General features: G+C 56.4%; 1 protein-coding gene across 1 annotated transcript; it reads left to right on the top strand.

Moving 5' to 3' along the window:
* Positions 1-1,694: 1,694 nt before the first annotated feature.
* Positions 1,695-7,605, top strand: EDN2 (endothelin 2). The gene is made up of 5 exons (XM_004025561.3): positions 1,695-1,840; positions 2,175-2,331; positions 3,791-3,913; positions 5,190-5,288; positions 6,881-7,605. The coding sequence occupies exons 1-5, from the start codon at positions 1,777-1,779 to the stop codon at positions 6,972-6,974; spliced, it is 537 nt and encodes a 178-aa protein (XP_004025610.1). The 5' UTR covers positions 1,695-1,776; the 3' UTR covers positions 6,975-7,605.
* The last annotated feature ends 4,979 nt before the right edge of the window (positions 7,606-12,584 follow it).

Consider the following 12,584-nt stretch of genomic DNA (forward strand, 5'->3'; position numbering starts at 1 on the left):
TGACCAGGCCCTGCTCCTCTCTGAGCCTCGTGGGCAGTCCCGAGCTGACTCCCCTGTGATAATAGCTGCCTCCTGGGGTTGTGGTGAGGAAGAGTCAATAGTGCTCCAAGCACGTAGTAGGTGCTCAGGAAACATTTGTTTTTTTCACAGGAGCCAGCTCAGCCTCCAGGAAGGAAGATCCTGCTGTCACCCTCCATCAGTTCTGCCAGTTTCTCCAGGATTTCACACATGCACGCTTGCTCTGGGCACACCCTAGGAAGATGCAAACTTGCCTGTTCCTGGTGGTCACCTACTGTCCCCTTCATAAATGTCCAAGGACAAAGAAGCTGCTGAATACAGGAACTGAGCATTGGGCATCCTGGGTTCTGTAAGTGGAAAGCCAGGTGTGCATCTCTTCACCCCCCTGCCCTCAGGAAGCACTCGCAAGGCCCCTACTGTGTGCAGGGTAGGTGTCAGGCCCTGCCTCCTCTGGGGCTCTGGATCTTGAGATTGCAGGGGAGATAAGTGCAATGGGATGAGTCAGGCAGGCACCAGAGGCACAGGCCCTGGGAATTCCAAGAAATGAGAGGGCCTTTCCTGTTGTGCCTGGAGACAGGGTCCCTGAGAAGACTCCAGCAGGAAGTGGACTCTCAGCCAGGCCAGGGCAGGAACAGAGGGTGCCTGCCAGTTCCCCGAGCTGCTCAGCACAGCTGTGGTTCATCCCTGCTTTCCCCTCCCCAGCAAGGCTTCTGGGCCAGCAGAGGGGCAGGAGCAGAATGCCAGTCCCCAGAGAAGTCCCCTGGCTTACTTCTTTTGCAGACAGTAGCCACCGGTGGAAGCCAAGACATCCTGTCATGGCCAGGACAGGAGACTGTTCAAGGGGCGCTTTGTGTGTGTGTCCTCAGGGACATCTTTCTGGAAAGGGGTCTGAAGCCACCTTCTTAGTCTCAAAGGAGCCTGTAAGCCAAGCAGGTGAAGTACCTTCTTGTTTTGGCCTTGTTTGCAAACAAGGAAACAGGCCCAGGAAGGATGCCCTTGGCCATGGCTGAATAGCTAAACAGCTTCTGGAAGGGACTAGAACTCCTGCCCCAGGCCCTGGGGTGACAGGGCAGGGGTTGAGGGGGGCATTTCCTGGGTGAGGTGGGGATGAAGCAGTTCCAGGCTGGTCAGAAGTCAGGCATGAGCTGTGTCCTTCACAGAGGGAGGCAGGCCCAGAGAGGGCTCTGACTCACCCAAGGCCACACAGCCTTGCGTGGGCCTTTCACATCCCACACAACAGAGGGGCATCCTCAGCCTGGTTGGCAGAGGGCAGGCAGGATAGATGGCAGAGTCTTCTCCGAGGAGAGGGGTTTTGCTCATGGAACCTCCTCCTTCACACTCACAGCCCTGGGCGAGACCTGTGGAGCAGCCGCCAACAGAGTGAGGGAGGGGGCTCGGGGCAGCTGGGGGTGACTTGAGGAAGTCTAGCTGGACTGCGAGGGGCCCCTGGGGACTGCCAGGGAGCCTCAGGACTCCCAGAGGTGCTCCAGGCACAGAGGGAGGAACGGGCCTTCCATCTCCCTCCCCCCTTCACTGCAGAGGCTGGGTCGGGCCAGGCGCCCGGGGAGGAGGCGGTGTCCCTGGCTCCCAGCCCGCCGGTGCAGCGGGGCAGGGCTGGACCAGAAGGGGTGGGGCACTGTGCCTGGTATAAGAGGCAGCCAGGGCACCGAGGCAATGAGCTATCTGCTCAGCTTAATAGCAGGACGCTGGCAACAGGCGCTCCCTGCTCCAGTCCAGCCTGCCCGCTCCACCGCCGCTATGGTCTCCTTGCCTACCACCTGGTGCTCTGTTGCGCTAGCCCTGCTCGTGGCCCTGCATGAAGGTGAGCTGCCCTGGCCTCACCTGCTGCCTACAGCTCCTGGGTCTGTCTGTCTCTGTCTCCCTCTAGGGCTGCAGTGCCTCCCAAGCCAGCTGGGGGCAGACAGGGGCGGGAGCCTGGCGGCAGTGGTGGCAGGGGAAAGGTTCTGCAAATACAGAGGTGCCCAGGCTCCCCACGGGCTGCTGGGACTTCCCTGGGCTGGCCTGGAGCTCTTGAGCAGCAAGAGTGCCAACTCCCTCGATTATGCAAGAGGAGGGGCACGGTGGGTCCCCCACTCCGGGATGTGCCAGGCACCCCAACCCACCTCTCCACTTCTCTCTCCCTCCTGTGCCTGCAGGGAAGGGCCAGGCTGCTGCCACCCTGGAGCAGCCAGCGTCCTCATCTCATGCCCAAGGCACCCACCTTCGGCTTCGCCGTTGCTCCTGCAGCTCCTGGCTCGACAAGGAGTGCGTCTACTTCTGCCACTTGGACATCATCTGGGTGAACACTCCTGAGTGAGCATCCATGGGGATTGGGGGCAGGGGGAGCTCTGGGGCAGGGTGTCAGGGTGGAAGCTACTGGCATGCTAGGGAATGTTGACACAGTCCATCTCTCCCTGGGCCTCCAGATGGAGGCATTGGCTAATATCAATAGTTAATTGTTTCAATTCCTGAGTGGGGACCACCTGAGCCATAGAGAGGGCTGTCTCCTGAGAATTCTTAAGACAGCCTGGTAAGCAAGTGTTGGCCCCGTTTTCCAGATTCAAGTGCTGAGGCTCAGAGAGCTTAAGCTCCTTCCCCAAGATCACACAGGTAATTGTAAGGGTAGGCACCATCCTCGGTTGGGGAATGCCGGAGCTCACAGTCTGTCATGCTGCCTCTGCATGCTCTTCCAATAATAATACAATTAGTGACAGCACCCGTGCTTTGACTATGCCAGGCTCTTTGCCAAGCACTGCACGTGCATGATCATCTCAGGAGCCCCCCATCCTCCCCATAAGGCAGGATAGTCCCTCAAACGACAGATGAGAACCTGCCCTGTGCGACTGGCTACACCCGGGTGGGAGCCCAGTGCTGTCTGTTCCGCCTGCACCCGCGCTGCCTCCAGGCCACTGCATAACTTCAGTTGAAGTTTCTGTGTGTGTTTGTGATTCTTTCCCCTCCCCAAATTGCAAAAGGCAAGAGAAGCCCTGCACGTAAGCGTGTGTGAAGCTAATCCGCATCCAAACACTTGCTTAGGGCGGGAACCCTGCCAGTCCCTGCATGCTGAGTCTACCTGGAGTCACTACGACTCCAACCACACCATCTAAAATTAGCTCTGTCACTCGAAAGTGCTGGTCCAGCCAGCCACAGGGCCCCTGCCATTCCCCTGGCCCACTTGATCAGACTCTGAATCTGAAATTAATCCCATCTGAACACACACACACGCACACACCCCACTTTCAAGTCAAGCCTCTAAGGCACATTTGTTACCCCTCCAGGCAAGTGGGGACCAGGTGCGGGCAGCTTAGCTATGAGCCTGTGTTTACTTCTGTGAGATGGAGTGGCTGCCCTTCCTCCAGAGCTAGCTGAGAGCCTTCTTTGAGAACAGGGGGAGCAGCCTGTCTGAGAGGGGAGAGAGACTAGGAGGTTCCCAATTCCCAACTTCAGGTAGGATCACAGATTTCCTTGCCCCCATGCTGGGAGCTCTCACTGAGCCAAACTAGGCCCAGAGAAGGGGAAGGTCTTGCCAAGGGCTACCAGGACCCTTGTGGAGTAGCCTGTGACTTCAGTGGTGTGACTTCTTGAGGTCAAGGGCTGGTCACCTTTCATTGGCACCCTGCTGGCATGGGTGGCTGTCCCAGTGGGCAGTGTGGACAGTCCCTGCTTGCCAATGGTTGTGGTTTATTTAATCCTCTCTCTCTTTATTTTTTTCTCTCTCTCTCTTTCTCTCCATCCCACACCACTCACTACCTTGCTGGCTGCCCGCCCACAGACAGACAGCTCCTTACGGCCTGGGAAACCCGCCAAGACGCCGGCGCCGCTCCCTGCCAAGGCGCTGTCAGTGCTCCAGTGCCAGGGACCCCGCCTGTGCCACCTTCTGCCTTCGAAGGCCCTGGTAGGTGGGCACCCAGCCTGCAGGGGCATAGGGTAGCTGCAAGCCCGGGCATGCCCTGGGGAGCAGGTGTCTGGGAGACTAGCAGAGGAGCGAACTGGCAAGTTGGGGGTGAGAAGCGACCCAGGGGGCCACAGGCTGCTTTGGGTCCATGGCACCATCCCTTCCTGCAGGAACCAGTCACCCATGGGGCCCTCCCGGTGCCCAGCTCTGGGGGCTTTTGGGAACACTCGTGTCCTCACTCCTGGGCAGGAGAGAGTCTGCCAGTGACAGCTGAGGCAACTCAGGCCCAGAGAGGGGGCAGGACACATCAGGCTGCATAGCTTGTCAGAAGGAGGGCCAGGCCTTGGGCCTGAGTCTGTCTGATCGAGTCCTACTGGGCTTTGGATTCCGACCTGAGGTTCAGGGGGACTTTGGAGCTTGCTTGGGGAAGAAATGGCATCTGGAGTTGGGAAGCCATTTCACCATCCCAGGGTGGCCCCACAGTTGCTGGGGGGCCTTTGCCATGTCTCCTATCTTACCTGAGCCTAAGTTTTCCCATCTGTAAAGTGGTGGGAGGCTTTGTTCCTTCCCTCATCCACATGGAGAATTTGGGAAAACCAAACTGGCTTCAAAGTCCCAAGCTTCCGGCCGGGCACGGTGGCTCACACCTGTAATCCCAGCACTTTGGGAGGCCGAGGCGGGTGGATCACCTGAGGTCAGGAGTTCAAGACCAACCTGGACAACATGGTGAAACCCTGTCTCTACTAAAAATACAAAAAAATTGCTGGGCATGGTGGCGGGCGCCTGTAATCTGAACTACTCGGAAGGCTGAGGCAGGAGAATCGGTTGAACCTGGGAGGCAGATGCTGCAGTGAGCCGAGATCGCGCCATTGCACTCCAGCCTGGGCAACAAGAGTGAAACTCAGTCTCAAAAAAAAAAAAAAAAAATCCCAAGCTCCAGTTCCCATGATGGTTTACGAGAAACTCCTCCTCTGGGTCTCAAGCTGAGGCCCCGCCCCTGCCTCAGTTTCCCCTGCAGCTGCAGGTGGCCAGATTCTGGGAAGGCCGAAAAAGCTGCCTCTTTCTGGGGCTAAGAACACATTCCTGGTAGCTCAGTTTTCCTCAGTCCCCACCCCACCTGGAAAGGGAAAGATGCCAGGTGCACAGGGGTGGAAATGGATCTGCTCCTGCAGGCAGGTGGGGATGGGGAAGGGGTGGGGGCTGGGCTGGGCCTGCAGCCAGGTAGCTTCAGGGCCCTGGGCAGTCCATCACTTGGGCCCTAATGCTATTCACGCAGGACTGAAGCCGGGGCAGTCCCAAGCTGGAAGTCCCCTGCAGACGTGTTCCAGACTGGCGAGACAGGGGCCACTACAGGAAAGCTTCTCCAAAGGCTGAGGTGAGGGCGTGGGACACATGCACAGACTGAGCACCTCCTGTATGCCTTACACATTTCCCATATTTTCTATGTGAGGCAGGCCTGGGTCCTCATTGGGCAGCAAAGAGAACTGAGGCTCAGAGAGGGAAAGCCACTTGCCCAAAGTCACACAGCAGTCGGCGGCATCTGGCTGACCCCAGAGTCTGTGCTCTTACCCACTGTGCTCTTTGTTACCACTAGGCCTGGAAGTGGACTTTTTAGAGGGTTTGAAGGCTCATGACTGGGAAGGACCACAGTTGTTCATTCAGGCTGTGCTGAGTGGAGCATCTCACACATGCTGGGGTCCAGAGGGGCCAACTGCCCAGCCTGCTCCCTCTCTGCTGCCCAGATTGCGTCTCCTCCCTGGTGCCTCAGTGTGAGTCAGACCTGGCCCCCAGGAGGTGCCCATGAATGCTTGTTCAACCAAACCAACTCAAGAACAGACACTTGCACCTGCCGGGCAGCAGAATGGCTGTAGGGGCAGCCTCTCGGGCAGACTGCTTGATCTGAACCCCAGCCCAGCCTGGTACAAGCTTTGTGACCTTGGGTTTGCCCCTCAACTTCACTGTGCCTCTAGTTCCTATGATTTGAACAGGAGAAACAGGGAAATTGTGCCATCCATCCCCACCTGGGGTTGCTGTGAGGTCAGATGAGTGGACGCACATGAAGCGTGTAGCCCAGGGTCTGTGCCCATGGGAGCTGTGGAGGGGTTTGCCATTCCCACTTCTGTCACTGAGGGTTCCTCACAGCTGGCCAGGTCCCAGGGCCCAGCTCAGCCCCTCAGAGATTCTCACCTTTTGGGGGCGGCAGAAAAACAGGAGAAAAGGCAGGATGGTGGGATGGACAGGACCCAACATATACTTAGGAACTTTCTGAGAATGAAAAATATGAGTACAAGACTTTTCAAATGCGCACATTTCATAGTGTGCAGAGCTGGCTCGGCCAACCTTGTACTCATTCTCAGCAGTTCAGGCCTGTTTTTGTTTTACAAGCTAAGAAAGGGGATCAGAGAGGCTGAGATTGTTGCCCAAGTTTCCTTAGCTAGGAACTGAAGCCAGCCTCCTGGCTCCCAGTTTAGAGTTCTTTGAGCCAGGATGTGGCCACCCAGCCAGGTTCAAAGGGCAGCGGGGTGCCCTGTTTTCTGGGCTGGACTACCTTGAACTGGACCTCGAAGAATGAGTAGAATTTTAGCAGGTGGCTTCTGGGTGAGGGGAATACACACAGCCTGGAGGGAAGAGCAGGAGCAAAGGTGTGGAAAGGTGTGGAAAGAAGTGGGAAGGCAGATGACGGGAGACCTACAGGGCTGTGCTTGGCTGTCCACTCATTCTGGCAGCATTTGATGTTGAACATTAGCTCTGTCAAAGCCCCCATGTGCAGAGAAGCTTCAACGCCTGGGCTGGGCTGCGCTGGTTGTGCAGACCTTGTTTTCAGGCTGTGGCCACTCTCTGACCCCAGGGCCGCTGTGACCCCAGGATCTGGGCAAGGGCTGTAGCCCCATTGCCCCTGCTCTCATGGGGAGCTCTTGGACAGTCCATATCTCCTGAGATGCTAAGTTGACCCTTCTTGATTCCCAGGGACATTTCCACAGTCAAGAGCCTCTTTGCCAAGCGACAACAGGAGGCCATGCGGGAGCCACGGTCCACACATTCCAGGTGGAGGAAGAGATAGTGTCGTGAGCTGGAGGAACATTGGGAAGGAAGCCCGCGGGGAGAGAGGAGGAGAGAAGTGGCCAGGGCTTGTGGACTCTCTGCCTGCTTCCTGGACCGGGGCCTTGGTCCCAGACAGCTGGACCCATTTGCCAGGATTGGCACAAGCTCCCTGGTGAGGGAGCCTCGTCCAAGGCAGTTCTGTGTCCTCGCACTGCCCAGGGAAGCCCTCGGCCTCCAGACTGCGGAGCAGCCTCCAGTGCTGGCTGCTGGCCCACAGCTCTGCTGGAAGAACTGCATGGGGAGTACATTCATCTGGAGGCTGCGTCCTGAGGAGTGTCCTGTCTGCTGGGCTACAAACCAGGAGCAACCGCGCAGCCACGAACACACATGCCTCAGCCAGCCCTGGAGGCTGGACGGCTCCCCTGGGGCTGGCATCCTGGCTGGCTGTGTCCTCTCCAGCCTTCCCTCCCCAGAGTTCTTGCACCCTCATTCCCTCGGGACCCTCCCAGTGAGAAGGGCCTGCTCTGCTTCTCCTGTCTGTATATAACTTATTTGCCCTAAGAACTTTGAGAATCCCAATTATTTATTTTAATGTATTTTTTAGACCCTCTATTTACCTGCGAACTTGTGTTTATAATAAATGAGGAAACGCACTCTGGTTTTTTGTCTTGGCCAAGGCAGGGGGTTGGAGGCTTCTCTCAAGAAGGGGCCACTTGGAAGTTGGAGGACACAAGAAGGAAAGGGCTGGGGCAGGTGGCTAGAGCCCTGGGTTCCACTCCCACCCTTGCTGGGTGTCTCTGGCTGCTAGCCTGCCCTCTCTGGGCTTTTGTCTGTCATGTGCCTCGACAGCCACCTGCAGCTGTGACGTCAGGATTCCAGGAGCTATGTTCTCATCAGGCCAGTAATCAACGGCCAGCCCTTTTCCAGGAGCGTGTGTGGAAGAAGCCAAGACACGAGGGTGGAGGGACTCATCGCCCCAGCGGCTCTGTCCCAGCAGAGGCTGACAGTAAGGCTCAGAGCAAAGCTGTCCAGCAAGGGAGAAGACCAGGTGAACCCCAAGGCTGTGGGTGCCCCACTGGTCAGTGAGGGATGCTGTGATGGAGCCACAGCTTGGCCCTGGCCCGGCCCCTCACCTTGGGCTTTGGACATGATAAATACTTGCTGATTGAATTCATGAGTCACCACTGCAGTATGATGTTGAACAAATCTCTTTCAGTTTCTGAACCTCAGTTTTCTTCATCTAGAAAATGGGAAGCAATAGTCCCCACGTCGCAGAGTTGCTGTGGGCACTAAGCAGAGAAGTGATGGTACCAGGCTCAGCCCAAGGCCTGACAAGAGGCAGAGGCTGCTTGTGGGGCTGGCAGTGGTGATTATGGAATGAGTGGGACGGGGACAGAACTAAGGGGCCTGAGGGGAGGGTGAGATGGGGGCTAGCTGGGGTGGAGGTGGGTGGTCATAGAAAGAGTCTGGACAAAGATGCTACTCTTGTGGCCTCAAAAGATATGCAAAATAAATAGAAAGACTCAAAAGAGGCCAGGGGTGGCAACTCACGACTATAATCCCAGCACTTTAAGAGGCCGAGGTGGGAGCATGACTTGACTCCAGCAGTTCAAGACCAGCCTGGGCAATATAGGGAGACCCTGTATCTACAAAAAAAAAAAAAAAAAAAAAAGTTTTTAATTAGCTGGGCGAGGTGGCGCACACCTGTGGTCCCAGCTACTCAGGAGGCTGAGGCCAGAGGATTGCTTGAGCCCAGGAGGTCGAGGCTACAGTGAACCATGGTCGTGCCACTGCACTGCAGCCTAGGCACCACAGGGAGGACCTGCCTTAAAAGAAAAAGAAAAAGAAACACTCAAATGACTTGAATACATAGAAAGAGAATAGGGAGGGAATTCCAGGCAGAGGGAGCGGGGAGGATGAAAGTATGGAAGTGGGAGTGACAAAGAAGCTTCCTTAGGAGGGGCCTCAGGTGTCTGGACCATAGCAAGGGGACAGCAGCAGGACACAAAGCCAGAGAGGCCTTGAAGGTCAAGGTTAGGAGCCTCGACTTCCCCTTGTGGGCCACAGGAAGCCACAAAAGCTCTGTGAGTAGCAGGGGACCTCGGCAGAGCTGAGCTTTGGAAATATGCCACAGAGGGCTGGCCAGGGCTGAGTGAATGAGGAGACCAGTGGCAGAGAAGCAGTCATCATAAGTCCTTAGGGATCCTCCGTGCATCCTGGTGATGAGGCTGGTGTCACGGGGTCAGCCCAGGCACTTGTTGCCTACTCCAGCCCAGGGCCAGAGCGCACCTCTCACGTTTCAGCTGAGCTTGATGCCAGGGGAGCCTCGCTCCCTGGGAGTGCATCACAGGCTCCCATTCAACATGACCCTGCCCCTGAAAAACTCAAATGCAACAGCCCATGGCCAAGCCAGGCAGCTGGGTAAGGCAGCCTTAGGGCCGCAGCTGTGACAGAGGCCTGGCAGCAGCATGAGGAAAACCTGGCGGAGGGTGTGTTGGAGGGAAGCATTCACCGCCCTTGGCACAGGCCCCGGGGACCCTGGCCAGGGTTCAGAGATCAGTGACCCAGATGATTGAGCAACAGAGATGATTAAAGGAGTAGAGGAGGCCCAGAAGGCAGGGACAGGTAAGAGTGACACTACAGTCCTCTAGACCCATACACCTGGGAAACAGGGGCCTCTGGCTGGGGCCCTGCACTGTAGGGGGGCCCTGTTCTGGCCCTCATCCAGCCATACCTCTCTATGGGACAAAAAGTTTGCAGGGCCACAGGGCCACGTATGCCCGAAGTCTGTCCTTGCTTCCAGCCCGCACTCCAGGTAGTTGGGACTTCAGCCATGTTGGGGAAGGTGGGCTAGAGTTTGGAAAGAAGTAGAGAAAAAGCTACGAGGAGCAGCTACCAGGTCAAACCGAACCCTGGGAAGAAGGCATCTAAGCTTCAGGAAGCTTGGGTTTTCTGGGACAACATCTCCCCTCCTCCTGCCTTTTCCGTAAATACAGAACAAGCTTTTTTTTTTCAAGGCTTTTTGAGTCAAATTTGTGTTCCTTTTGACTGGAACACTAGGCAGAGACAGGCCAGAAGGGGGCACAGGATGACCCAGGTTTATTCGGATTATGTGGACAGGAGGAAGCTGAGGCAGAGAGCAGTTAGGTCCTGTGTCCGGGGCTGTGAGGCTGCAGACGGGGCCCTTCGCAGCCTCTCCACAGCCCTCACTCAGGAAAGAGCCCTGTGGAATTCTCTCTCTCTCTCTTTCTCTCATTGAAAATAGAGTCCAGGCAGCTAGGTCTTCAGTTCAGAAAAGTCATTTGCCTAATCACGGTGACAAACTATTGGAATGTGGCCATCCATTAATTCAACAGTTATGAATAATCACCTCTGGGAGGACTCTCGTGAGCAAGACAGACACAGTTCCTGCCTCATAGGCCAAGAGGACAGTCATTCAAGAAAATAACAGTTAAATATGAAGATAAGAATCATAGCAAACATTCACTGAGCACTTACTAAGTGCTTTCTACATATTAACTCCTTGGTTCCTTACAGCAACCTTAGGTAGCAAATTCTGTCATTACTATTTCCATTTGATAGGAAAGGTTACTGAGGCACAGAGCAGTTAGTAACTTGCTCAAAATCATATAGCTAGGATGTGGCTTAGCTGGGTTTTAAACCCCAGGCTCTTAACTTCCATGCTATCCTACCTCTCTAATAGGGTATGTCCACACTGTGATGGAGCCCCTGAGGAGGGGGAGCCCAGGGTGGCTTCCTGGAGATGGGGACATCTAGGCCAACTCTGGGGAAGTTGGTCAAGGAAGAGGGTGGAGAAGAGCATTCCAGGCCGAGGAAACAGCATAGGTGAAGGTTCCTGTCTTCATAGGAAGGGAGCTATTCCCAGCCTGTTTTGGGGAGTAAAAGGAGAGGTCCTGGTAACGGCTGGAAGGGGCAGGCAGGAAGGTGCAGTGCATGCCTGAGCACCAGACCAAGCACCGAGCATCTGGCATGGGGGTGCTCTAGGAAGCAGAGGCCACCACCGCTCTCACCCCCACCACAGCCTCAGAAAATGCCCCCCCGGAAAATACTACCATGCCCAGCATGCCCTCCATGAGGGCTTCAGGCCTCTGGAAACCTCTCTGGTTGCCCGCTCAGGTCTCACAGCCTGGCAGGGAAGACAGACAAGAGCAAAGTGAAGGTCCAGAGGTGGAGCTGGCCTTGCAGCTGGTGGGATGGGGGGTGAAGGACTGGCAGGGCTTGTGCAGGCTGGGATGAGGGAAAGGGCTTGGTGGGAATGGTGTAAGGCAGATCTGGCCAGGGCATGAGAGAGTCCAGGGAGGGGCAGCAGGCCTGATCAGCAGGGGCCAGGCTGGGAATGGCATCCGATGCCAGGAATTTGAACTTGAGTGATAGGTAGCCAGCGAAGGTTGCTAAACGAGGGAGAGCCAGGACGGGAGCTGGCCTTGGGTGGCTGGTTTATTGTTGGCTCCTTCCCGGCCAATGCTTCCAGCTCACAAGGGCCCTCCCAGCCCCTCTCAGGGGAGAGCAGAGTGTGGGCCTCGCCTTGGCCTGCCAGGGATCCAAGCCAAAAGCCCTCGGCAGCTAAGAAGGGGGCCGTGTGCGGGCCCGCCAGGAGCCCTGGAAGAGGAATGCAGCCTAATTAATTCTCTGCAGCTCACAGGGCCTCGCCTTGTGGGAGCAGCTGCCAGGACAGGCCTGCCAGGATGCCACTGGCCCAGCCTGTCGATCACTTGGTGCTGAAAGCAGCGAGGGGGACTGCAGGCTGGGAACTGGGGGACGGGGACTCAGGGGGCCAGCCCCTGCCTCCAGGCACACACGTGTCCTCCAGTCCCTTCACAGCTAATAAAACAGTCATAGTAACTGTAATAGCCAACAGGCCTTGAGGCTGTCAGAGCACCAGACTCTGCCAGTACACTGAGTACTAGTGAGAACATTGCATTCACTTTTCTTACAAGAAGTAAGATAAGTGTTGCTCTCATCTCCATCTTGCAGATGAGGAAACTGAGGCTCAGAGAAGCGAATTTCCCTGCCCAGGGTCATGCAGTTAGAAAGCAAAAGCAGGGAAGCTGGGATGTGGACCCAGGCAATCTGGGCCCCCAGACTGTATTAATCATAACCACCATGCTAGACTGGTTCAGCAAGGGACGGCGGGGTGTCTTTCTCAAGGACAATTGGCTTAAAAAGGGCCTGGGGACACTGGCTGGAGGGGGAAAGGCCTTGCCCCTGGCCTCTGCTTGAATTGCCTCCTCCTGAAGTTTCCTTCCCTGGCCTGCAGGTCACCCTGAGGGATGTCTGGCTCACTACCTCCGGGCGAGGCAGGCTGTGGAAAGTGATCCTGTCTCTGGGGTCTCTACCTATTTGGTCCCAGTTCCACTGCCTGGGGCCTGTCACAGAAGCACAGTACCAACATTACCCAAGGAGTCTCAGGCTAGTCTGCACATGCTCAGAGAATCCTTCTGCAACGCTATGACTCCCTCCACAGGCAGGACACTGAGGCCAGCAGAGGCTCAGAGTGGTGCAGGAAGGTGCTGGACCAAGACCTTGCCACTAGAAAGTGGCAGAGCCTAGGCGGGCTCCAGAATGGCCCGATGCCAAGACCCTGCCCTTCCCTGACAGCAGACCGGAA

The sequence above is a fragment of the Gorilla gorilla genome, chromosome 1 (assembly GCF_029281585.2).
Source record: "Gorilla gorilla gorilla isolate KB3781 chromosome 1, NHGRI_mGorGor1-v2.1_pri, whole genome shotgun sequence".
NCBI classification, from domain to species: Eukaryota; Metazoa; Chordata; class Mammalia; order Primates; family Hominidae; genus Gorilla; species Gorilla gorilla.